Source organism: Aspergillus brasiliensis, assembly GCF_001889945.1.
Source record: "Aspergillus brasiliensis CBS 101740 unplaced genomic scaffold ASPBRscaffold_2, whole genome shotgun sequence".
In the NCBI taxonomy this organism is placed as follows: Eukaryota; Fungi; Ascomycota; class Eurotiomycetes; order Eurotiales; family Aspergillaceae; genus Aspergillus; species Aspergillus brasiliensis.
In genome coordinates, this window is record NW_027137443.1 from 392,867 (window position 1) to 416,933 (window position 24,067).

General features: G+C 54.3%; 4 protein-coding genes across 4 annotated transcripts; 2 read left to right on the top strand and 2 right to left on the bottom strand.

Moving 5' to 3' along the window:
* Window positions 1-60: 60 nt before the first annotated feature.
* On the bottom strand, window positions 61-2,273 carry ASPBRDRAFT_37835 (uncharacterized protein). Its single transcript, XM_067623807.1, has 3 exons — window positions 1,338-2,273; window positions 485-1,286; window positions 61-421 (listed from the first exon to the last, which is right to left on the bottom strand). The coding sequence occupies exons 1-3, from the start codon at window positions 2,006-2,008 to the stop codon at window positions 296-298; spliced, it is 1,599 nt and encodes a 532-aa protein (XP_067482782.1). The 5' UTR covers window positions 2,009-2,273; the 3' UTR covers window positions 61-295.
* Window positions 2,274-2,506: 233 nt separating this feature from the next.
* Window positions 2,507-3,806, top strand: ASPBRDRAFT_37836 (uncharacterized protein). The gene is made up of 2 exons (XM_067623808.1): window positions 2,507-3,023; window positions 3,097-3,806. The coding sequence occupies exons 1-2, from the start codon at window positions 2,970-2,972 to the stop codon at window positions 3,583-3,585; spliced, it is 543 nt and encodes a 180-aa protein (XP_067482783.1). The 5' UTR covers window positions 2,507-2,969; the 3' UTR covers window positions 3,586-3,806.
* A 686-nt stretch (window positions 3,807-4,492) lies between these two features.
* ASPBRDRAFT_191763 (uncharacterized protein) lies at window positions 4,493-16,455 on the bottom strand (the record flags this gene model as incomplete). Its single annotated transcript, XM_067620402.1, has 3 exons — window positions 4,493-7,425; window positions 7,508-15,751; window positions 15,825-16,455. 3 exons carry the CDS (start codon window positions 16,453-16,455, stop codon window positions 4,493-4,495), a joined length of 11,808 nt encoding a protein of 3,935 aa, XP_067482784.1.
* Window positions 16,456-18,115: 1,660 nt separating this feature from the next.
* ASPBRDRAFT_118205 (zinc-binding alcohol dehydrogenase family protein) lies at window positions 18,116-19,198 on the top strand (the record flags this gene model as incomplete). Its single annotated transcript, XM_067617152.1, has 1 exon — window positions 18,116-19,198. The coding sequence occupies one exon, from the start codon at window positions 18,116-18,118 to the stop codon at window positions 19,196-19,198; it is 1,083 nt and encodes a 360-aa protein (XP_067482785.1).
* Between the last annotated feature and the right edge of the window lie 4,869 nt (window positions 19,199-24,067).

Here is a 24,067-nt window from a genome sequence, read left to right on the forward strand (position 1 = left end):
CTCGCATCATCAAGAGCGAGCAGATAGATAGACTACACCAGTAGAGAGCATGAGCATGACCTTGACTTGACGTTTGATATTGAAATCTTCACTTTCTTTGTCTGATTTGGGTATAAAAAGCTATTATTGCACAAGATCAAGAATCATTCAACATTAGATTGATGCAGAAAATGAAAGCATAAAAAATAAAATAAAATAAAATCTCAAGAAATTAGGAATCCTAGCATAACATCCCGCTATTCTAACAAACTGCCCGAAAAGAAAACATATGAGAGTATCATAAATGAAGAAAAATTCAGTACGCTGGAGGTGGCATCGACTCAGTCATGACACTATGACCATATTCCTGGTCCAGGTTTGACGAAGCAGCAGCAAGAGTGGCCTCTGAAGGGAGATTGACGATCGTTAGGTATAGAATGTTCTACAAATGGCCATGGTCAGTAACTTAAAAAGACAAGGGATGAAGAAGAATGGGTAAACTTACACTCTTGATAGATCGTTCACCACCTTCTAGCGCCCTTCGCTTCTTGCGAAACTCCTCTAGACGAGGCTCATAGTCCTTCTCTAACCGCCTCAACTCCCGCTCTGTCTCGGATCGACTGCGCCGGTCGTCCAAGATGCGATCCCTCCGGTCGTTATACTCGTCCAGGACTCGCTTCTCCTCTTCATCAATTCGGCTGGCCTTCTTCCGCGCCCGCTCTTCCGGGGTCGGACTTAACACGCCGCCGGACAGCAGACCGATGAGACCGCCGTTGACGGCGGGATGATTGGGGTCTAGGTATCGATTGCTGAAGCCACGACCGGTTGGCCCGCTCAGCACGTCGTTGCCGTTTTCAGCGGCGTACTTGGCGCGAGCGCGTCGGTCGAGGTAGTCGTTGAAGTTGTCAAAGGCTTTTTTGGCCTTGTCTTTGGCTGATGTCTTGCCTCCTGATCCTCCTCCTCCTCCGACGGGGTCGAGACCCCCCGTCTTGGAGCTGTCTGGTGATGATTCAGGGGGAGGAGAATCAGACAGGTAGTTCTTGTGTTGTCGACGGTTGTCCATGTAGACTAGCGGTGCGACGGCCGTCGGTAACCCGCCAGGTCCCTGGGACTTGCCGGACACGTAATTGCGCATCCATGGACTGCCGCCGCCATTGCTGGAGCCGTTGGACGCCAATGAGGCGAGCTGCTTGAGACGCCCGGGGTTCTTGGGCTCCTTGAGCACCGGGTTGTGTTTCATGATCATGCAGAATAGACCGTGAGGGGCGAATAGCTCCCGGTTGTACTTGTCCATGACGTTGTTGGTCCTAAGCAATCAGCATCATGGCTCAATAGAAGAATAGCTTTGCTGCACTTACTTTCCTCTAACGTAGCCCTTGTTGGCCACCCAGGCACCCGCTTGCACTGCCGCGGCGACACCCATGACGATGACCTCGGGGGTGAAGCCCACGCCAAGCGAGACGACTTGCACGCCGGCGAGGTACTTGTTGCCCTCCAAGCCCGTGTTCAGTTCATCGATGAAGCGCAGGAACGTCTTTTGGTCGATGCCACACGATTCTAGAGATGGTGCATAGGCGGCCATGAAGCCGCGCTCTTGCGACCCTGGGCGCTGCTGCGGAATCACCACAGGCAGAGGCAGTGGCCCGCCTCCCATGGTGGGCATCATCCCGGCTTGGGAGTCGTACCTGGGGTCTGGCGAGGTGGGTTGCCCTCCAAACATGGGGTTGGGACCGGGCTGAAGCTGTCCGTACGGTGTTTGTCCATACTGAGGTTGACCATATTGGGGCTGTTGGCCATACTGTGGCTGTCCGTAATGAGGTTGACCATATTGGTTTTGGCTATATTGGGGCTGTCCATACTGAGGTTGTCCCATTGGAGGGGTCCCATATTGAGGACCTCCAGATTGAGGACGGCCGTACTGGGCTGCTTGGTCGTACTGAGGAGGCGGGTAGCTAGGTTGATTGTATGGGGATTGTGAGTGCATGCGGTCCTGCCCATGCATGGGCCACTTCTCAGACTGCGCGTACATGTTGAAGCTGTTTCACAGGCAGTACTCGATTAATCTTGGCGTCAGATCGCAAAGGCGTTCCGTCCTGTAGCACGTCTTGATGGTCTTGGACTCAGGGCTTGGCTTGCAGTGGACCCCAATCCTTGTGGATACAGCTGCTCCTAGCGGGAGTGCAAATACGAAGTATAGATAAAGTGAGGTGTTGAGTTGTTGATGATAGCCAAGAGAGAGAGAAAATCAGATGTTCAACAGAAGATAAAAAGGAAATTATCCCTTCAGATTGTAGTTCCAACACACTATGTAGACAAGACGCCAGGGCATCCAGCGGGCAGTGCCTGACGATGCCGTGAACCGAACATCGTGCATACCCGATTGGGAAATGGTCGTGGCGGGTGATCGCCCTCACTGTCCCGTTTAAGTTAGCAGGATGCAAGTGCCCTACGTGGTCTGGCCTAGATAGTAGAGTAGTGTAGACGCCTCGTGTTTGCGTGTCTTTTGTCCTTTTACTAGCGTCATATTCTTTTGTGGTATCCCCGGCCATTGCTCCTGATTGAGGCAACACTTGGCATTGCGGCTTTGACAAGCATCCACTAACTTCGTATTACCCGCAGCCTTGCAGCTATTCCGCCCTATCTGTACAAACCCCCTTTTTGGTGCATTCTCTGGATCCCTGTCGACTCCCAACAACAGGGGGCTGTATCCAGAGGACCGGCTTTTTATGCCCGACGCGGCAAAAGGGGAATCACTACGCCGGTGGTGTTTGTTGTGCTACTCTATTTGCAGCTGAATACTCGATGTAGGATGTAAACAAGGTGTCATCTACGAACAGCAAAATATATATGAGCTACGTGTTGAGGCATCAGAAACCAGACAGAAGACAAGACATCATTCAATAAATTAAGCAATCAACCAACACACTCAGCAAACAACCAAACCTCGATTCTACCTATCTTCATCTCAACTAAACCAATACATCGACACAATGGCCGCTCCCGCTTCCAAGACCATTCACGACCTCAACGGCTCTTGGGCTGCTGTAAGAGACACCAAACCCTCCTCTCCCTGCGTCTTTGTCATACAATTCCTATGATACTAACATATATCTACAGAACGACAACCTATCCGAATCCTCCGCCGACATCCTCAAAGTCCAAGGCGTCAACTGGCTAACCCGCAAAGTCATCGCCATGGCGCACGTCACTCTCAACATCAGCCAGCGCACAGACGAGCACGGCAACATCCTCCTCGACATCGAGAACAAGCCCAGCGGTGGCCTCCCCGCCACCACGGAGAAGCGTGTCCTCAACTGGGAGCCCGTCGAGCTCACCCACGGCCTCTTCGGCAATATCCGCGGTCGCTCTCGCATCTGCAAGCTCGCGGACCTCGACGATGACTACCTCCGTCAGGGTTGGGAGGACGGCACCGAGGAGGTCATGCACTTCAAGACGGAGCATCTTGACTCCAAGGGCGTCGTTACCCAGCAGGTCGCTGGCTTCTTGGTCATTAATGGTACTCGTTACCATGCTAGGCGGGTCCTGGTCACGAAGGAGGATGGTGAGAGGTTGGAGGCGAAGCTTGTCTATGATTACCAGGGTTAGAGGCCATGTAGATAGTTCTTTTTTCTCTTTCATTTGTATTTGGCGATACCGTTGTTATTCGAATTTACCAAGCATATCTCTGCCTACATGGTCCCTTGCCATTTTCACTTTCGAGTAATTTGCAATACATCCCTCTGCCCGTTTTTGTTGTTCCTTAAAGGTAGCGCGTATATGTCAATGATAAATGGGATTTGTTACACAAAGAATAGCTCAGAACATATGACACCAGTAAAGCATTTGTACATGTTCTGCAATAGCACCATGAATAAGTCACAGCCCTAAGTTGAAATATTGCCGACCACAGGAAACGTCTGATATCGCGTCGAATGTAGTTAGCCGGCCTATAGGAAAACCCAACTGATGAATGAATCAGAAAGGCAATAAGTATCTATAAATGAGGATATTTTTCTGTTTATTGTATTGGATTATCTTCTGCAATGTAAACATCGCGAATTGTAATAGTCATATCATTAGGGGTGGTTTCGACTCTTGTAAGGAAGAAGATGAGATAGATTAACACCCACTCTCTTACTTTAGGGCTCTCATTGCTGCCTTCACGCAGCTAAAGAATTGAACTAAGTTGGGAATTATGTGATTATAAGACTCTACATTTTAATCTTCTCAGATGAGATCATATCGAATAGATTGTGCTTGAAAGCATAGTGGAATTGTATAAGATATTACATCTTAAGGAATCACTATAGAGGTGGGAAAATTTTGTACCAAGTCTTAAATAAATCGAAAGGAGAAGCTAACGTAGACAGGAGGATGTTATACATAGGAAAACACAGGGAGAGATTAGTAGTGCTATATACAACGACAAACACCAGATACAATAGTCAAAGGAAAGTGATCAATGAAGGTATATACACGAACAAAACTCACAGCAGATAGAATGATCAACACTCTACCGCGACAGCATTGCAAGACCCTTGCCCTCAGCATCCTGCAGGACCATATTCATGGTGCTGAACTGATAGCGGAAGCCAGCAATCTTGGCCTTACCCACCCAGACATGGGCTGGGATCTTGGGCCGGTCACTCTGGACGTACTCCGGCAGCGAAGCCAGCCTCTCAACGACCTTGGCAATGTCCATGCGGACGGAGCTCAGGTGCGAGTACTCCTTGACGTTGTCGTCGCTGGAGATCTGGGTATCGGTCGAGGCTAGGGCCGTCAAGGCGTGGTCGACAATATCGCGAGAGAGACGATCAGCGGGGATGAGGTCGTAGTGACCACCCCAGGTGGTCGAGTTGGGCAGTTCGGTCATCTTGGCGGCGACGTCGACGAACTCCTGCAGGATCTGGTCGAGTTCCTCGCCCTGGGCTTCACGACCTTCGGGCACGGGCAGTTGGCGGTGGATGTGGACGGGGAGATGCAGGTGATGGGCGTACTTCTCGAGGAAGCGCTCGCTGGCCCATTTGGAGGCGACGTAGCCCTGGGAGCCGTCCGAGGCGGGCTCGATGGTGGCGGCCTCGCTGCCCGAGAGGAAGTGGAAGGGCACGACGCGGCGGTGGTCACGCAGGGCCGTGGCAGACAGGAGAGCGAGCTCCTTGGTGGACTGGACGTTGATGGCCTGGACTTGGTCGTAGGTGCTGAAGAAGGACCGGTTGGCACCGCTGTGGATGATCATGTCGGCCTGCTGGGCGAGAACGGCGAACTTGGTCTCGGACAGGCCGAGGCGAGGAGTGCTCAGATCACCCTCGTGGACGGAGATCTTGGGAGAGGAGGCAACGACGGCGTTGAACTTCTGGCGGTGCGGCAGTAGCTCGTCAGACAGGGGCCGGTGGGCGATGCAGTGGACGCGGCCGATCTTGGGGTCCTGGATGAGGCGCTCCAAGATGTGACGACCAATGAAACCGGAGGCGCCGGTGAGGATGACAGTCAGGGGCTGGCCGGTCTGGCGGGTGGTGGTGGAGCTGTCAGCCGGAGAGATCTGGAGCATGTCATCGGGGAGAGCAGTCTCAAGGTCCCAGTTGATGCCAGAGTTGGCCAAGAGGTCATCGACCAGGGTACCCAAAGCAGAGAGCTTGCTGGACTCGATGACCTTGTGGAGAGGAACGACGATGCCGAAGGCCTCGCGGATGCGGGACTGCAGGCGGACAGTGAGCAGAGAGTTACCTCCAAGCTGGAAGAAGTCGTGGTTCACGTTGATGACCACCCCATCCATGACGGACTGGGGCAGGATCTCCTGCCACAGCTCCCAGATGGCCTTCTCAGTGTCGGTGACCTCGGTGGAGATCACAGCGTCATCGACCTGAGATTGAACAGGGATGGTGGCAATGGCCAGCCTGTTGACCTTGCCGTGGGAGTTCAGGGGAATGCGGTCAAGGGCGATGAGCATGTTGGGCTTCATGTACTGGGGCAAGGGCACCTGGTTGAGCAGCTGGGCGAGGTAGGTCTTCTGCCAGTCCGTCGGGTAGCCATCAGCAAACTCGACGAAGCCGACGAGGTAGCTCTCCTGGCCCTCGCCGCGCACATTGGCAACGACGCGAGACAGGACGCCGTTGGAGGCGCGGACAATGGTGGCCTCGATGTCCTCCAGCTCGATACGGAAACCGCGCAGCTTGATCTGGGTGTCGCCAGTGATGCGGCCCAGGACAACGAGGGTGCCGTCGTCCATGAGGTAGCCCTTGTCGCCGGTGCGGTAGGCACGGTTCCAGCCCTTGGCAGCGTGAGCAGAGGAGGCGTTCTTGTCCTCGATGAACTTCTCGTTGGTCAGATCGGTGCGCTTGTAGTAGCCGACGGCGGTACCGGCACCGCCAATGAGGATCTCGCCCTGGACTCCAGTGGGAACAACATTGAGCTGCTTGTCCACGATGTAGAAGGTGTAGTTGGGAAGAGCAGGACCGGCAGGGATGAGAGTAGACTCGGCAGGGTAGGCAATGGGCTGACGAGTGCACCAGACGCTGTTCTCGGCGGGACCGTAGCAGTTCTGGATCTGGAGGTTGGGCAGGTTGAGGGTAGCAAAGGAGTCACGCAGGGTGGCGTTCCAGCCCTCACCACCAATGTTGGCGCGGCGCCAGCTCGTGGCCTGGGACAGGGTGGGAGCGGCGTAGTTGATCCAGTTGGAATATTCGGACGGGGTGGCCATGGTGTAGGTGATCTGGTTGTTGGCGATGAGCTCGGCCATGGCCTGGGGGTCGGAGCGCTGCGCCTGGGAAGCGACGTAGAGGTTGCCACCGTTGACGAGAGAGGTGAAGATCTGGTCCAGAGAGATGTCGAAGCTGTAGGCGCTCTGCTGAACGACGTTGGGGCGGCCGAGGTTCCAGACCAGGCTGTCACCCTCGAAGAGGTTGAGCAAGCTCTGGTGGCGGACCTCGATACCCTTGGGGACACCAGTGGAACCACTGCTGGAGACGATGATGGCAGACGAATCACCCTTGGACAAGTTGGGACGGCGAGGGGGGGAGTAGTTGGCCTTGCGGACCTGGTCAACGTTGATGGTGCTTGCGCCGGCAGGGAGAGCGAGCTGGGCGACATCAGCGGCAGTGGAGCTGTCACAGAGCACGCAGCTAGGCTCGACAACACCACAAGTGGCCGCCAGACGGGGCAGGCCGTTGCGAGGGTCAAGAGGCACGTAGACGGCACCGCTGCGCCAGATGGCGAGCAAGGAGCAGATCCACATGGCCGAGGGCTGCTGGAACACACCGATCTTATCACCGGGCTGGATGCCAACCTGGACGAGCTCCTCGGAGATCTGGTCGACGGTGCGGTCCATGGCTTTGTAGGTCATGGAGTCGCCGAGGCCGTCGCGCAGGGCAATGTCGTTGGGGAACAGGGCAGAGACTTGGTCGACCTTGAGGGACAGGGTCTCGGGCCACTGGCTATCAAACTGGGGGCCTAATAGAAAGGAAGACGATCAATACAGTTAATCGGGGTTCAGTAATAGGAGTAGGAGTAGGGACAGTCATCTGATACTTACCACGTCCAGCCTCAATGGCAGCCGTGACATGCTCCTCTCCGTAAAGGGGAGCAGAGGCGATGGAGCCGGCAGAACCCGTGGCACAGTAGTGCAGCAGGTGCATGTAGCTGTCCATCATGGCCTGGGTGTGGCGGGCGTTGTACAGCGACTTCTGCGTCTGCCACTTGATGGTGATGTCCGAGGCGGCGTCGTCAGTGACGTCGAGGACGACGTCGTAGGCAGTGGCACCGAAGTTGCTCTCCCCCTCGGTCTGCGACTCGAGCATGGGAGGCGTCTTCAGACTGAGCTGACGGTAGTCAAGGAACGCCTGGAACATGGGGCTGTGGGAGGAGGAGCGAGGCACCTCGAGCTCCTGCAGCAGCAGGTCAAAGGGCAGGGCCGAGTGGTTGAGGGCAGAGTATGAGGTCTGCTTGGCGGCGCTGAGGAGGCTGGCGAAGGTCTCCTTGCCTGTGAGGCCGCCGAAGCGGAGAGGGACCAGGTTCAGCAGGAAACCGACGGTGGCCAGGGTCTTGATGTCCTTGCGGTTAGCATCGGCGATACCAATGCACAGGTCGTCCACGTCGAGCCAGCGAGTGAGGAAGAGCCGGAAGGTGGCGAGGAAGAAATGGAACGTGGTGCAGCGGTTCTGGCGGCAGAGAGTGCGGATCTTCTGCGCAATCGCCGAGTCAAGCACCATCTCGACCTCCTCGTGCTCGTACTTGGTCTGCGGGAGACGGGCACCGACGCCGGGGAAGGGGAAGAGAGGCAGGGGGTCGGGCAGCGTGGTGTAGGTCTTCTTCCAGAAGTCAATGTCGTCCTGCAGACGACCGCTCTCAATGTCCTTGCGCTGCTGGATGGCCAGGTCGGTGAACTGCGAGGCAATCTGGGGCACGGGCTTGCCCTGGTAGAACATGTCCATGTCGCGGACCATGAGGTTGAAGGAGAAGCCGTCCATGGCAATGTGGTGAACGGCGAAGATGAGGTGGTGCTCGCGGGGGGAGACAGTCAGCAGCTGCATGCGAATGACCTCACCGTTCTCGATGTCGAAGTTGTACTTGGACACCTCCTTGTGGGCCTTCTCGGCCTCACTCTCATGGGCAATGGTACGGACCTCGAGCCGGAGCTTGGAGACGGGCATGACACCCATCATGGGCTCGCCCTCCTCGTCGACGTAGTACGCAGTGCGCAGGGCCTCGTGACGGGCACCAACCTTGACGACGGCCTCCCGGACACGAGCCACGTCAACCTGACCGGTCAGACGCGTGCGGACAATGATGTTGAAGCAGCTGGCATCCTCGAGGTACTGGCGGAGGAACCAGAAGCGAGAGCATCCGTGGGTCATCTTCTCGACGCGGACAAAGTCGGGACGAACGACAGCCGGTGCCGCAGGGGCAGCGTCAGTCTTGACCTTCTCCTCGTCGACAGTAGGCTTGCCAGTGTCAGAGTCCTCATCGAGATCGGTGGTGGCAGGGCTGTCCTCATCAGAAAAGGTAGGCTCATCGTCAGAGGAGGAAGCAGGGGTGAGAGCTTCCGGAGGTGTCTCGACCTCGACCTTGGGCTCCTCCTCGGCAGCAGCGGCAGCGCCGCCCAAGTTGGGGGCAATGGACGGTGACAGGTTGGCCACAGTGTCCTCGACCAGGTCCGCAAGAGTGGCACCACCCAGAATCTTGATGATGGGGATGTCGTGATCAAACTCGCTGCTGAACCAAGAGCGCATGTCGACGGCGACGAGCGAGTCGACACCCATCTCGACAATGGCGACATCGGACAGGACGCTCTCCGAGGGCAGCAGGCCGAGCTTCTTGTGAAGCATGGCCTGGAGGGCCGTCAGGATGATGTTGAAGGCGTCCTTGTCAGTGGCAGCCTCCTGCAGCTGGGCCTTGGTGGACAGGGCACCCTCCGCGCCCTTGTCACCACCCTCGCGAGCGCTCTTGTCAATGACATAGTGGCTGAACTTGGGGTCCTCCCACCACTTGGGCGGGTTCTTGTCGGTCTTGGGATTGACGAACTTGAGACCAGCAGAGACCTCGGGGTCGCGGCCAGAGTCGGGGGGACCGGCCAGGACAGCCTCGGCAAAGAAGTACTTGTAGTCGAGCTCGGACATGATACCGTAGCCCATGATGTCGAGACGGTTGAGGATGTTGTGGTCGGTCCGGGTGATGTAGCCGATGCCGTTGATACCTCCCAGGTTCATGACACTGGCGCACTGGCCGCGCTGGCGACGCTGGTGGGCCAAGCTGACCATGAAGCCGTTGCCGGCAGCGTAGGAGGTCTGACCAATATTGCCGGTGATGTACACCAGAGAGGAGTAGAGGATGAAGAAGTCGAGATCGACGTTGGCAAACAGTTCATCCAGGTAGACGCTACCGTCGATCTTGGGGCCCAGGGCCTCGTTCATGGTGGTCGCGTTGGACTCCATGAAGAGGCCATCGCGCATGATGAGGGCGGCGTTGGCCACACCGGCGATCGGGGGCTGGGTCGCACAGATCTCCTTGTACACGCTCTGCAGGCTCTGCCGACTGGTGATGTTGAGTGAGTATGCCTTCACCGAGGCGCCAAAGTCGGCCTCGACCTTGTCCAGCCAGCGCTGGTCGATGTTGGGGCGACGGGAGGATAGAGCAAAGTGCCTGGCGCCGCGCTCCATCATGAACTCGCAGGTGGACAAACCCAAGCTGCCAGTCATACCGACGAGGAAGTAGGTGCGGTCAGAGCGGAAGCGCACCTCGTCCATGGCGAGGGTCAAGTTGGCAGGGAAAGGAGTAGGGTCAGTCCAGTCGATGGTGGTCAGGGGCTTACTGAGAGTCGGGTCAGCGGCAAGCTGCTGCACAAAGGTATTGGCAACCTGGTCAAAGGCAACCGACGAGGCCTCGGAGACAGCCTTGTCATGGGCGTCCTGGAGGGCCTTGGCGAGCTGAGCCTCGGTCGTGTCCGAGTAGAGGACAGACTGCGAAGGGAGATAGTCGGAGAGAGTGCGGCAGCGCGCGCGGAATGGCAGCTGGGCCTTGAGGCGGTTGACAACCTCGCTCCCCTCGCTGGCAGCAGAGAAGTTGACAAAAAGGCTCGTGTTGGCCTGTACCAGCCTGCTCAGCTCACGGCCGGGAGTGTAAGCATGGACATAGTGCCAGTAACCAGTGGCCTCCTTGTCGGTGGTAGTGAAGACGACCTGAGCGCCGGTCTTGCGGGCTTTCTCGCGGATAAGCTCGGCCAGGACAGTGGGTGCCTCGTGGAAGACGAGTCTGTCGCTGGCAGTGGACTTCTCGAGGAGATTCGAGACAAGGAGCGTGACACCGACAGAAACGAGCAGCGTGCGACGCTCACTGGCGGCGACATTCACGGCCAGGAGACGAGACTCAGGCACGGTGAGAAGTGACTGGTGCTGGTCAGTCAGCGCGAGGACAGTCTCGCCTGTCTCCTTGTTGGTGCCGATACTGAGGTAGAAGTAGCCGAGCTCGCCAACCTTGACAGCAGTAGACAGGGACTGCTCGACATTGACAGAGACCTTGGCCTCCTCGATACCAATGGGAGCCTGGGGGTTGAGACGGAACTGCTGGAGCATCTTGTCGGCGGTGATGGCAACCACGCGGTCAGCGGTGGAGACATCAGCCACGACACGACGGCGCAAGACGTTGTAGTGATTATTGAGCTCGGCCTCGGAGTCGTAGCGAGTGATGTGGAGCTTGTCGTCGGCCAGCATTAGCTCACGCTCCGAGGTCCACAAAGGGCTGTACGCGGGGATCTTGTCCTTCCAACCGTCGGCAATGTGCAAGCGCAGCAGCTGCTCGGCCAGGACGGTGGCGTGCTGGTCGATCTTGACCTTGCCCTCGATGTTGAACATCTGGCAGTGCAGGTGAGGAATCTCGATCAGCAAGCAGCGGACGACACCCTTCATGACGTTGGCGTAAGGATTGTCCCCGTTGGCACCGCGAGTGGCCCAGACAATGTACCGCGAGCGGAAGAACAGAGTCTGCAGCGCCTTGTACTTCTGGTCGGTCAGGTCCTGGAAGAAGGGCTCGTCGAGTTCAGTGAGCGACAGCACAAGAGGCCGAGACGCCAGCATGGACGGTTTGAACTCGCGCATGCTTGGGATCGACGTGATGTTGCCGCAATGCTGGGCGAGGGTGTTCTTGATGTTGTCGATTAGACGAGAGGTCTGGAAGCGGCGACCCCCGATGAGGAGGACCTGGTCAATGGTAGTAATCTTGTTACCAGCAGTCAGAGGAGCACGGATGGCGTTGATTTGAGCGTCGACCGCCTGGGACACGAAGACGCTGAAGGGGCTGACAGAGTCCGGAGTGACCGAGTCAATGCCGGAGAAGCCAGCGTCCTGAAGCAGAGCATCGTATTCAGACAGCTCGGGAACCTCAGTCTGCGATGCCAAGCTGGCCACGGTCAGGCCGACATGGGCAGCACTGGCGTTGGTGATCTGCTGGACGAAGAGGAAACCACCAGGCCTGGTCAGCCAGCGCAGCTTCTGAAGGGTCTGGGCACGATCCTGCACATTGTGGAGGCCGGCAGGGGCAATGATAAGATCAAAGCTGGCGGCAGAGAAACCCTGCTCCTCGAGGTCCTGGTCCAAGTCGAGGGTCTGCGTGAAGATGTTATCACCGTGCTCCTGGTTAAGGGCCGCGAAGTGCTCGTCAGTCGAGTCCGTGACGGTGTAGGCGGAGCATAAACCACCGAGAGTCTCCAGGAGAGACTTGGTAGCGGCACCGTTGCCGGCGCTGAGCTCCATGATGCGCATATGAGGGTAGCGACGGGAGAGCTGGTGAACCAGCGAGATCAAAGAGCTGCGAGCCTCAGCAGCGCCGAACGCCGAGGCATAGAACTTGTTCAGCAAGCCGGACTCGCCAGAACCAAGGGCCTTGAGGACGGCAAGGTTGGCAGCGAAAGCCTCGCCAACAGTGACGTTAGCGCTGTCAATCTGCTCAGTGGAAGCGTCAGTGCCAGCAACCCTGAGGATACCCTGGGCCCAGGTGCGCAGATGGGCATGCTCGGAGGTACCAGAGGCAACCATCTTCCGGAGCTCCTGGAGCGCGAGACGGTCGAGAAGCTGGTGCTCCTGCTCCTGCTCGGTGGTGAATGAGACCGGCTTGGCCACGGACTCGGCGTCAGGAGTGCTGAGCCAGCGGCTGGTGTGGCCAAACATGTGGCGGTCGTCCTTGGCCGTAGGGGGAGCCACGGGGCTGACCTCCATTCCCTCAACCTGGCACAGCGCGTGGTCGCTGTGGACAGGGAAGATGTCAACGCTGCCGGAGAAGGTACCGTCATCAGCGCGGAGGGAGGTAGCCGAAAAGCGGACCTTCTCGTCAAGACCACCGTTTAACGGACAGATGACAGGGTTGATGACGACGCGGCGGATAGCAGTGGGAATGTGCAGAGCCCACAGTGCACCGTCTCCGGGGTAGCTGATGGCGGCAAAGATGGCCTGGAAGGCAACGTCAAGAGTGGACGGGTGCAGCAGGAACTGGTCCATGGGGCCGCTCTGGCTGGAAGTAGAGGTGATGATCTCACCCTGAGCCAAGTCGCAGCATCGGCTCATGGAGGTGATACCCCGGAAGAGGTCGGCGTAATTGTAACCGATGGAGGCGAGGCAAGCGTAGAACTCCTCGCAGTCGACGTTCAGCATGCCGAGGCCAGCCTCCTTGGGGTACTCGACCAGGGCTGAGGAAGAGGGAGTGCCCAGGCTCATGATGAGCTTACCGCTGGCGATGGAGGTGAAGACATCGGAACCCTTCTGGAGGCAGGCATCGCAAGCGAAATTGGCAGTGACAGTAGAAGTCTCTGAACCCGTCTGGACGGAAGTGACATTGGACAGGGTGAAGAGAGTCTCGATACCCTTGTCCTCGTTGACAGCCAGGGCGCGGTGGATCTGGGAGTCCTGCAGCTCAATGGCGTGGATGGCCTGGTCACGGCCGACGACGCGAGCAGCCTCAACAGCCATCACGAGGAAACCAGCCGCAGGGAACAGGGTCTGTCCCTGAATGCTGTGGCCGGTGAGCCAGGGGATCTCCTTGGAGCTGATGTAGTTGCGCCAGCGGTACTCGCGCTCGTTGATGGAGTCGGTGCGGGTACCGAGCAGGACGTGAGCAGGATCCTGACGAAGACGGTTGACACGCGACTTGCGAGCTTCGTACCAGAACAGACGGTCGTGGTCCCAGGGGTAGCTGGGCAGCTCCTGGAGAATGGTGGGAATGCTCGAGGAGAAGACCTGCGAGTAACCCTTCCAGTCGGCGGAGCTGCGGCCAAACTGAGCCCAGAGGGAACCGAGGGTGGAGGCCAAGGCATTGACGTCGTTCTGGCCACGAGCAAGGGTGCCAGTGTAGGGCAGCGCAGTCTTGACCACGTCCTCGATAACGTTGGAGGCAGGACCTTTGAGGGCGGCGTGAGGACCGACTTCAATGATCTGGGTGGGCTGAGGCACGGCATTGTGGAGAGCAGACTTGAGGGATGTAGCAAACAGGACAATGTTGACCATGTTGTCGATCCAGTAAGTGTGCTTGAGCTCCTCGCAAGGCTCCATGAGCTTGCCGTCGTACACAGACGAGTACCACTTGGTCTCACCCGAGGGCTTGAGGATCTGGATCTTGCAGTTGTCAAGCGCCTCATAGTACTTAGCAGCGCAGGGGATCATGTGGTGCGAGTGGTACGCAGTGTCAACTCGGAGCTGCCGATTGAAGACACGCTCGTCGTCCAAGACCTCCTTGACCTCCTCAATGGCGTCAAGGTCACCGGAGAGAGTGACGCTGGCGTCGGAGTTGTATGCAGCGACGGAGACGCGACCCTCAAAAGCAGGGAGCTCGACAAGCTCGCGCGCATCCTCAAGCGTGGTACCAGCAGCCAACATACCACCCTTCTGGCCCTCAGGACCCTTCGCCATAAAGGCGTAGCGACCACGGTAGAAGGCAATGCGGATGGCATCGGTGGCTTTGAGGAATCCGGCGGCGTACGCGGCACCAATCTCACCACTGGAGTGGCCGACGACGACATCGAAGGTGATTCCGGCCAGCTTGAGCACCTCGACTAGGACGACCTGAACGGCGGTGCACAGCGGCTGGGACAGCTCACCCTCGGCAATGCGAGACTGCGCCGGGTCAGCCATCAGCTGCTCCATGAGAGACCAGGATGGGCGGTCCGAGGCAGGGAGCTCGGCGAGGGACTGCTCGAGCTTGCCAATGATGTCCTGGGCGAGCTTGGAGGCGCGGATCAGCTCACGACCCATGGTCGCCCACTGAGCGCCCTGGCCGGTGAAGACACCCAGCAGGTGCTTCTTGGCCGAGGTACCGCGGACGATGCTGGCCGAGTTGCCAGACTGCTGCTCCTCAACAGCACTCTGTAGCTTGGGCAAGATCTCCTCGACCGACTGACCAGCAAGATGGCTGCGGTACGCAAAGGTGGAACGGCGGTCATGCAGGGTGAAGGCCAGACTGGTGAGGTCGGTCTCGGGGTTCTCGGTCAGATACTCTAGATACTTGGCCATGAGGTTGGTGAGAGACTTCTCCGAGGTGGCGGAAAAGGTGAGAGGCAACGCGATAGCAGCCTTGGCCGCGGCCTCAGCCTGCACGGGAGAGACCTCGGGCTCATACGCCTCAATAATGGCGTGAGCGTTGGTGCCACCGAAACCAAAGGAGTTGATGGAGGCACGACGAACGGCGCCGGCGGGCAGCGCGGGCCAGTCCTGCGCAGTCTTGGCGATTTGCAGCTTGCCATAGTACGGGACAATCTCCGGGTTGAGGGTCTTGAGGTGCAAGTTGGGCGGGATGGTCTTGTTCTGGATGGCAAGGGAGGCCTTCATGACACCGGCGATACCGGCGGTACCCTCGGTGTGGCCGATGATGGTCTTGATGGAGCCCACCCACAGACTCTCGTCCGTGGTCTTCTGACCCTCGGGGAAGAAGGCGCGGTAGATAGCCTTGGACTCGACGCCATCACCCGCCTTGGTACCAGTGCCGTGCGCCTCAAAGTACTGAGGACGGTCCTCGGGCTTGCTCAGATCCAAGCCGGCACGACGGTAGGTGTCGTGAATCAGCTTGGTCTGCGCCTCTTGGCTGGGCATGGTGATACCGGGAGTGTGACCATCCTGGTTGCAGCCCGTCTCGCGGATGACGCACTCAATGTGGTCCCCGTCGCGGATTGCGTCGGAGAGACGCTTCATGATGACCGCGGCGATACCCTCACCACGGGCGTACCCGTTGGCGTTGGCGTCCCACATCTGGGACTTGCCCGTGGGGGAAAGCATGTTTAGATTCGACTCGGCGATGAACATGTCTTTCGTTCGAAGATTAGCAAACAATCTAAAAGCAACTTCGTAGCAGGGGAGGAAGATCGTTAGGGCACATACTCGGGCTGAAGATCAAGTTGGCACCGGCAGCCACGGCGACGTTGGAGTTTCTGCTGCGCAGAACCTGAACAGCCTGGTGGATAGCGACCAGGGACGACGAGCAGGCCGTGTCAATGGTCATCGACGGACCCCGCCAGTCGAAGGTGAAAGAGACACGGTTCGACAGAATGCTACGCGCCGTACCGGTGGCAGCGTAGGTAGGGACGGCCTCCTGGTCGACGTAGCAAATGTTGCCGTAGTCGTCACACATGACACCGACGTAGACGGCTGTGTCTGAGCCGCGCAGGTCCTCGAGCACCAGGCCGGAGGATTCGACGGCTTCGTACACCGTCTCCAGGACTGTGCGCTGCTGGGGGTCGATGGAGTCGGCCTCACCCGGGGGGATGTTGAAGAACTGGGCATCGAAGTAGCGAGGGTCTTCGGAGAGGAGGTAAGCGTCGCGGACGTTGCTGGCGCCGTGATAGTGACCGTTTCGGTGATAGAAGCTCGAGGCCGCGAAACGGTCGATGGGCCGGGCCACATCCCGGGGCTCCTTGAGCAGTTCCCAGAGCTTGGACGGAGATGTGGCATCCCCAGGGAATCGACAGGCGCTGCCAACAATGGCGATGGGCTCGTTGTGTGAAGGAGACATTTTGACGGAGGTGATGGAAATTAGGGTATGTCGCTTGACTTGTCTGGTAAATGGAATTGAACAGAATTAAAGATGTTCGAGTAGCTAGACTCGCATTACAACAGGCACAAAGACACTTGGTAAGACTTGGTAAAGACCGGGTAGGGCTTGGTAGACCTGGTAGACCTGAGTGAGACTTTGGCACAGGTATCAGACCAGACAACGTTGAATGAAGGGAGAAGGGCTGAAGCCGCAAGCGCTGACGATCAAGATCGACGGACGAGCTGAGATGCCATGAAGCATGGGTTTTTATGTTTGAACTGACTGCTTCGCACCAGGTCTCCATCGAGCAAACCCATGTTCTCGACTCGACAGATGTCCGGTGGCTTGCCTCATGAGCTCGCCATGATACGAACACTCGATGGAGGTGGTATCCCAATGAAGCAAGGACTGACTCAGGCACTAGTAGATTATACATCTATCCACTATTCACGGATCCCTTATTCCGGTATCCGTGCCTTCATGCCCCACTGATCTCGCTGAAGAATGGATATTCGGCTAAATTGGTATCCTACTAGTCCTAATTGGCGAAGCACCTGCGGTTCGGCGATGGAGACAGAGGAATCCACAAAGAATCCCTGAGGAATCCACGAGGAAAAACACGAGGGATCCACGAGGGATCCACGAGGTAAGGCTGCGTTAGCACCGTCACCTAGCTGCTGGATTTGACATTGGCCCGTGGCCGGCTGATTCGGGGTCCCATAGAACACGAGCAGAGGAGCCAATAGGGTGGTGTGTGCTGCCAACATCGGTTGGGCTTACCTTTGCTTAGCAGAGGTGAAATACATAAGACAATCCACCAGGAGGGATGTCACTCGTTGTGTTTGAGGGCGTCCAGATCCTACGGGATCCTTAGAGGCCAAACTTTACGGGATTTTGGGGCCAAATCCTACGGGATGAAAATGCTGACAAGTGCTGACTATAAAACCATGCGAGAGAGATTAATTAAACGCCTCCACGCCAGGAGTTCCTCCACCATCCATCATATACTTTTCGCCCCTGCTCACCACTGGTTTCCTTAATGGATCTATTTTCCCGCTGCACATCATCGGTGCTTGTCTGAATTAAGCAACGTTCCAATGTGATTCCCATTCGCACTCCTGTACCAGCGATAATCCTACATCACTATTCCGCTTCTGGCCATATATCCCGCCTCGTCAGCCCTAACACTTTGTTGCTTCTTTGAGACAAAAGTCTCATCCTTTACCCTGCCAAGAGGTGCGGCCATCTCATGATTTGCCATAATGGGAATGTGGACTGGTTTGTTCCGAGTAAATTGATTCGAGTGCGTCGGTCGGACGGATGGTGATGGTAAGCTCGCAAGCCAATACCCAGAAGACGGAAGAGGTTGCTTTTTTCTATCTCAGCCCGCCACACTTATAGATCTTGCAGTCGACAACCACCGTGTGAAAGGACATCTTGACTTGCTGTTATTGAGGCGTTAGGTACGAGTTTAATGCTGTCGCTGGTTTACGACGACTACAAATCATTCTCATACTTCATTCTCTTCATCTTGTCATTTCCGATAGGCGTTTTATTTCTCTCCCTGGCCAATCAACCACAACAACAACAAGAAGAAGAAGAAGAAGAAACAGCAGCAATGTTACCACCATCCTCGACAATGTCCGTCTCCATCCCCAAGACACAGACCGCCATCATCGCTGCCGACGAGGAGGGCACTCTCCGCATCTCGCACGATGTGCCTGTGATTGACCTGGAGCCAGATTCCGTGCTGGTCAAGACGGCCGCGCTGGCCCTCAACCCCGTCGACTCCAAGATGGCTAAGGGCTTCGCGGTGCCCAACGCCATTCTTGGCTTCGACTTTGCCGGCGTCGTCGTGGCCATTGGCACCGGTGTCACCAGGCCAGACCTCAAGATTGGGGACCGGGTCCTGGGCACCGCAGACAGCATGGACCGCAAGAGGCCAAGCGGCGGCGGCTTCTGCCAGTACGCCTCGACCGTGGCCACCCAGGCGCTGCGTCTGCCGGATGATATGTCCTTCACCGATGCCGCGTGCATAGGCACGTCGCTGTCGTCTGCAGGCATTGCCCTGTTTCGCTCCATGAAGCTGCCCGGGTCCTTGACCGCGCCCAACTCGGCCGCCAAGCCGCCCCACGTCCTCGTCAACGGTGGGAGCACCTCGACAGGCACCATGGCCCTGCAGCTGCTCAAGCTAGCGGGCTTCCGACCCATCGCCACCTGCTCACCGTCGCACGAGGAGCTCGTCCTCTCCTACGGCGCCGAGAAGACGTTTGACTACCGGTCCCCCGACTGCGCCAAGGACATCAAGTCGTACACCAAGAACGCCCTGGCCTACGCCATCGACTGCATCACCGTCCCTTCGTCCATGAAGCTGTGCTACGAGGCCATTGGCCGCGCCGGTGGCCGCTACACGGCCCTGGACCCGTATCCCGAGGCTCAGGCCACTCGCAAGGTGGTCAAGCCCGACTGGATCCTCGGCTCCACCGTCAAGGGTCGCGGCAGTACTTGGATGGCCCCCTACGGGCGGGACGCGGATCCCGATGCGCGGATCTTTGCTGACGAGCTCTACGCCGGCGCCCAGAAACACCTACTCGAGGGCAAGCTTAGGAATCACCCTGCCAAGGTCATGTCGGGCGGGTTTCCCGGTATTCTGGAAGGATTGGAGATGATTCGGAGAAAGGAGGTTAGCGGTTTCAAGCTCGTTTACGAGGTGGATCAGTAATGTCGATCTTGTTGGGTAAAAGGCGTTGGTCATCTTTTATTTTCTACTCTTTTTTTGAGGCTACTCTGCCAAGCCTCAAGGGAAAGGCTACTGTTTTGGGTACTGAATAGCGATGATTTTTGAGGCTATGTGCTGACAGCAAATTTATTTGACGAGTTGGTCATTCGGCTCGGAGAAATTCCGTGTCGGTTGAGACTTCGCCCGTTTTTATCTGGTTAATGAGCATTACCTTTGGTCTTCTTTCTATTGTGTTTCTGACAATGGTACATAGATATGGTCGAGAAAATCGTGTGAATTAAATGCTTGTACGGTTTAGCGATATCTCCAAATGGCCTGTCTCAACTTCCACTAGGAAGATGAAGGACTAAGAGCCAGCTCGTATGATGTAGCTTGTGATGCCGTCTACTACCTGCACTATTTCATCTCGAGAGAATATCTGTCCAGAGCTCGGTATACCAATCTTAAGTTGACTCAGTCGCCTTTGGCGATTCAGCCTTGGATTCCGCCTTTCATTAGGTGGCTCCAGAAGACAGCGGTAGATTGTTTGGTATTGAACAGTATATTATCAAGCTGCAATGAATGCTGCTATTATTCTGATGGCAGGGTACAAACCAAGAGAACTTCTTAGGTATATAGTAACATGTACTCCGCTTATATATATACCATCCATCACCCAGGCAATCCCGCCTCTGCGATCGATAGAAAGGCTACACGACTCTTGGGAGCTCAGCCCGCTCTTAGAGCACCGCTACAAATCTCCCGGAACCAGCTTAAGTGACTACAGAAACATATGAGTAGATTCTACTAGGAGCCTCGTACCTATACAGGCGCAGTTTCCAACGGTTACTAGCCCACCCTCCTTTGACTGGATGAGAATCCCACGGAGCTGGCTCCACTCAGTGGATTTAGTGAGCGATCGTCAACAATGACTTCGTATTTGAGGGTCCAATATGGGGCCACTGTCAGAACCTGCCCCTAGCGCGATTTTAAGAGTGAATCCTCCGGAAGGGAATGCCGCTAGGCTATCCGGTAGAAGACTAAAATTTCGACTCAACAGACTCACAAAAAACCCATCACATATAAGCTTGTTAGGTCAATGTGGGATGTCTGATTTTCACAGCCACCCGGGCTACAGTAGTAAACCACTGATATAGGGGATCCCCACTACAAGCAAGTGGCCACGGTGTTTACATTGCTACGCTATACAAAATTTTATTTACTCTTGATTAACTACGAGGAAATAGCAATATTCTTGACCTCTTCCCATACAAAATTGCCTATATCAGAGGACTAAAAAGTTAATTTAGACTTCATTATTTAGTAATAATGCCAAAGCAAACAGTAGAATTATATTATTATTTTCCGTAGTCAAGCCGCGTTATACATATACTATTTCCAGACAGCATATATGTATATCAAGTTTCGAGTTTTTCCGTGACTTACTGTTCCGTCGAATTTTACGCATTTAGTAATATATATATACAAGTATGTGCACGTAACTGGCACCCGCGGGATTCTACGGATTCTACAGATGTATAGGAGTTCCGCATCACGATTAGGGAGTAGTGCATAACGAATCCTAGAATATTGGTATTAATTGAGTATCTCTATACTCACTGGCTCGTCAAGAACAAGATAACTAATTGAAAAAGATATGAGACACATAGTAAAGTGATATATATAAGTACACCATCATAACACATATCTCAATATAGCAATAACAGTAAAGGGAAGTGCAGCAACGCAACATCCCCGTAATTGAGGCATCTACTTTACTTCCGCGGGCAGTTAGCAAGTCCCTTATGAGTCCGGATGGAACTATATCCTGAAGAAGCTGCACATGCTACTTCTACATCATGTCGAAGGGCAGAGACCGGTAGACTCAGAGGGGGATATGCTAATAGGCGCAAGGATTATTCTTGAACAGGGTCTATGAAGTCGTTTAACATTCTTTTGCAGAGAACTCTTGTTTTGCAGCACTTACTTAGTGTCTGCAGATATTCACTTATCGTTTTCAAGAACACAGCACATGAAAAGCTCAATTTACGCGTGATATTTTCAGTATTACCAAAATTTATTGTGTTCAATAATTAAAACCCCATATTGTATACTTATTGGCAAGTGCGCTGTTCCCAAAAGGAACTTTCTTTCTTTTCTTTTCCTTTCTTTTTTTTTTTTTTTTCTTTCCTTTTTGTTTTACAATAGAAGGGGGTTTGAGGCAAGTAGTGACGTACAGAAATACATTTATACTTTCTGCACTGTCCATGGTCATAGTGGGCCATGCATTAGCGAAAAGGATGCTAGGGGTTTCTTAAGATTATAAGCCAAAGGCTAAGAGATCAGACTCAACTCTCTACAGTACTTCCCAAAAATGGTGTCACCAGTTATACTCTGCGATTCTTTCCCAACCATAAAACGTCATGAAACACTAGCTTACTAGAGTTACAGTCTTGAATAGTAAGGCATCCAGGATTGGTGTCGAGTCTTAATCGCCAGAAGATGCCAAATCTGTGACTCTCCCAAAAGACCTCCATATTTGCTTCAAGGTACCCGTAATATAATCCCAATATTGCAGTCTGGTTGCTAGAGCCGGATGTCAGTAGTCGGCTGTCGTGGGAGAATATCACTGAGTGAACTAGGTTAAAATGGCTTTCTATAGTGTACTGAAATATACCAGTTGTAACATCCCAGAATTGTATACTATAGGTATTGAAATTGGATACAAGCAGCTGGCTGTCTGGGAACATTGACAAATACTGGAGCTGATATATGTAATCCTCAATTTTGTACAATAGTACACCTGCAAGAATCGAATTAAGCATCTGGCGGTTAAGTAAGAAGACAATTGCTTGGAACCAACCAAATTAAGGATTGAAACTTGATATAGATTGCCAGTAGAGAGCTCTTAGAGCTGAACAGTCTGATTAATGAAGTTAAATATGAATAGCTGGCTATTGGGTGAGAACATCACCAATAAATAGAGCCTAAATAGCCTTCAGAATCTTGTTTTATACCATTTGTAATATGATTCCAGAGCTATACTGTATAATGATCAAAATTAGATACAAGCATCTTCGACATCTGGAAGCATGAGCATGTATCCCAGAGCTTCGCGTTTACATTTCCTGCGAATAATTGACTTCCAGGACGCAAACTCGAGTTCTGAGCAATGAAGTCGGAGCTGGGAGGGAGGCATTATTAGCTATTTGTCGGGTATAAAAACAAAGCGCTTCGTATCTTTCAAGAATTCCGTTATTTACCTTCTTCGTCCTATATCAACCAATATGGATGTCAGATAGGATATGAACAGGAACTCACAAGTATTATGGATTGCAATAGATTACAATTGCCACAGTCTCAGATATAAGACGTAAGACACTCATTGCTGCCATCCACTGTAAGAGATACTTCTGCATAAGCAAATGCATTCTGTATCGGGGAATTTCTGTCTTGGCTTAGCGTCAGATGTTGTGCCTAAAAGCGACAGCAGTATTGCATTATGAAGGAAAGAGTTGCTACCAATCTGGGGGTCAGTCTCCGAGCGCAGGGTGCCATCACTTGTGAGTCCGCAAATGTTTCGTTTTGACTTGTAGCAAACAGAAATGCATTTTGTGGCCAGTTTTGTCCATACTTAAAGGAGTCTCGGAATGAGAGGTAGAAAGGACACAGCAAGATTCCTTTCATTTTAGGTAGACGGATGACCGAATGCAGCGAGTTCAGCCTGCGGTTGACAAAGTTCTCTGCGAGACCGCTGAGTGTTGGAAGTGAGCAGACGGGGATCGGGCTTTCAAGCTCTACAGTTATACCGAGGAGTTCTCGAAACTCCTGAATCAACTAATGTATCTAGTTTCCGCTTTGGTCGCCGAATACTAGATTGAGTGCAGGTAGATACGTTCTGCCAGGCACATGATCCCCATAGCTGCAGCCGTAGTTGGAGAATAGCCCATATGTCATATCAACTTCACATTGTCTAAGGCATCAATCCTATGTCAGTGGTCGGTAACTGTCAAGTCGATTGTTCTAAGTCAAGAAGTGGTCAGAGAAGCCACTTGTAATTGCTTCTTCAATAACTTTCCTGCAAAGTTGGGGTTATCGCTGATAGCCTTTTTGGATACCTGGATTGGGTTGAGGAAAGCTAATCACGTGCTGTCTTGCAATTGTTAAAAAGAGCTTTGTAGCACTATCTCGACTTCTCTCGCTCCTCTTAAAGAAGAAGCTTGCTCCTAAGAGCTTGGCCTTTTTCAAGAGTCCGTCACTGTTCGGGAGATAGTCGATTTCCTCATTCCAGCCATGCCATTTAGCCAGTATGTGCATTTACCTTGTGGTGACATGGCCCATTCTGTGATCTGATGCAGGAGCTCTATTTGGGTACCCGGAGATATTCATCCTCATGTTTCCATATATGAGTCAAACTCAGCGCCAGCGGCAATCTGCAACCTATCAAGTGCCAAACCCTGGTGAATCAGGTATGCACTCCAAGTCACACCGGCTAGAAGAGCCCTGAGAAGAAATAAGCAAAGCATTTCGATGATTTTAGCTGAGACACCTACGTTGGTCAATCTGTAAAGACAAGGTGAAAGATGATCTATACCTCTCAAGACCATGGATGATTCTATGCACTTCTGTGCGTTTTAGGCCATTGAAGGCCCGAAGACCGAGTCTGCTCATCATATCCGTTCCTCTCCCGGGATTAATCTTATTGTCCGGGGCCCCGAGTTCAGAAAAGCAATCAGTGACATTATTGACTAGCAACGAGGAAGTAAGAAGCTTTGTAGCTAAACGCCTTGGGAAAACTCGAAGAGTTTCCAAAAAGTCCCTTCAAGGCTCGTAATCGATCGCCGTAAAGCAGTGATATCCCTAAAATTTTCA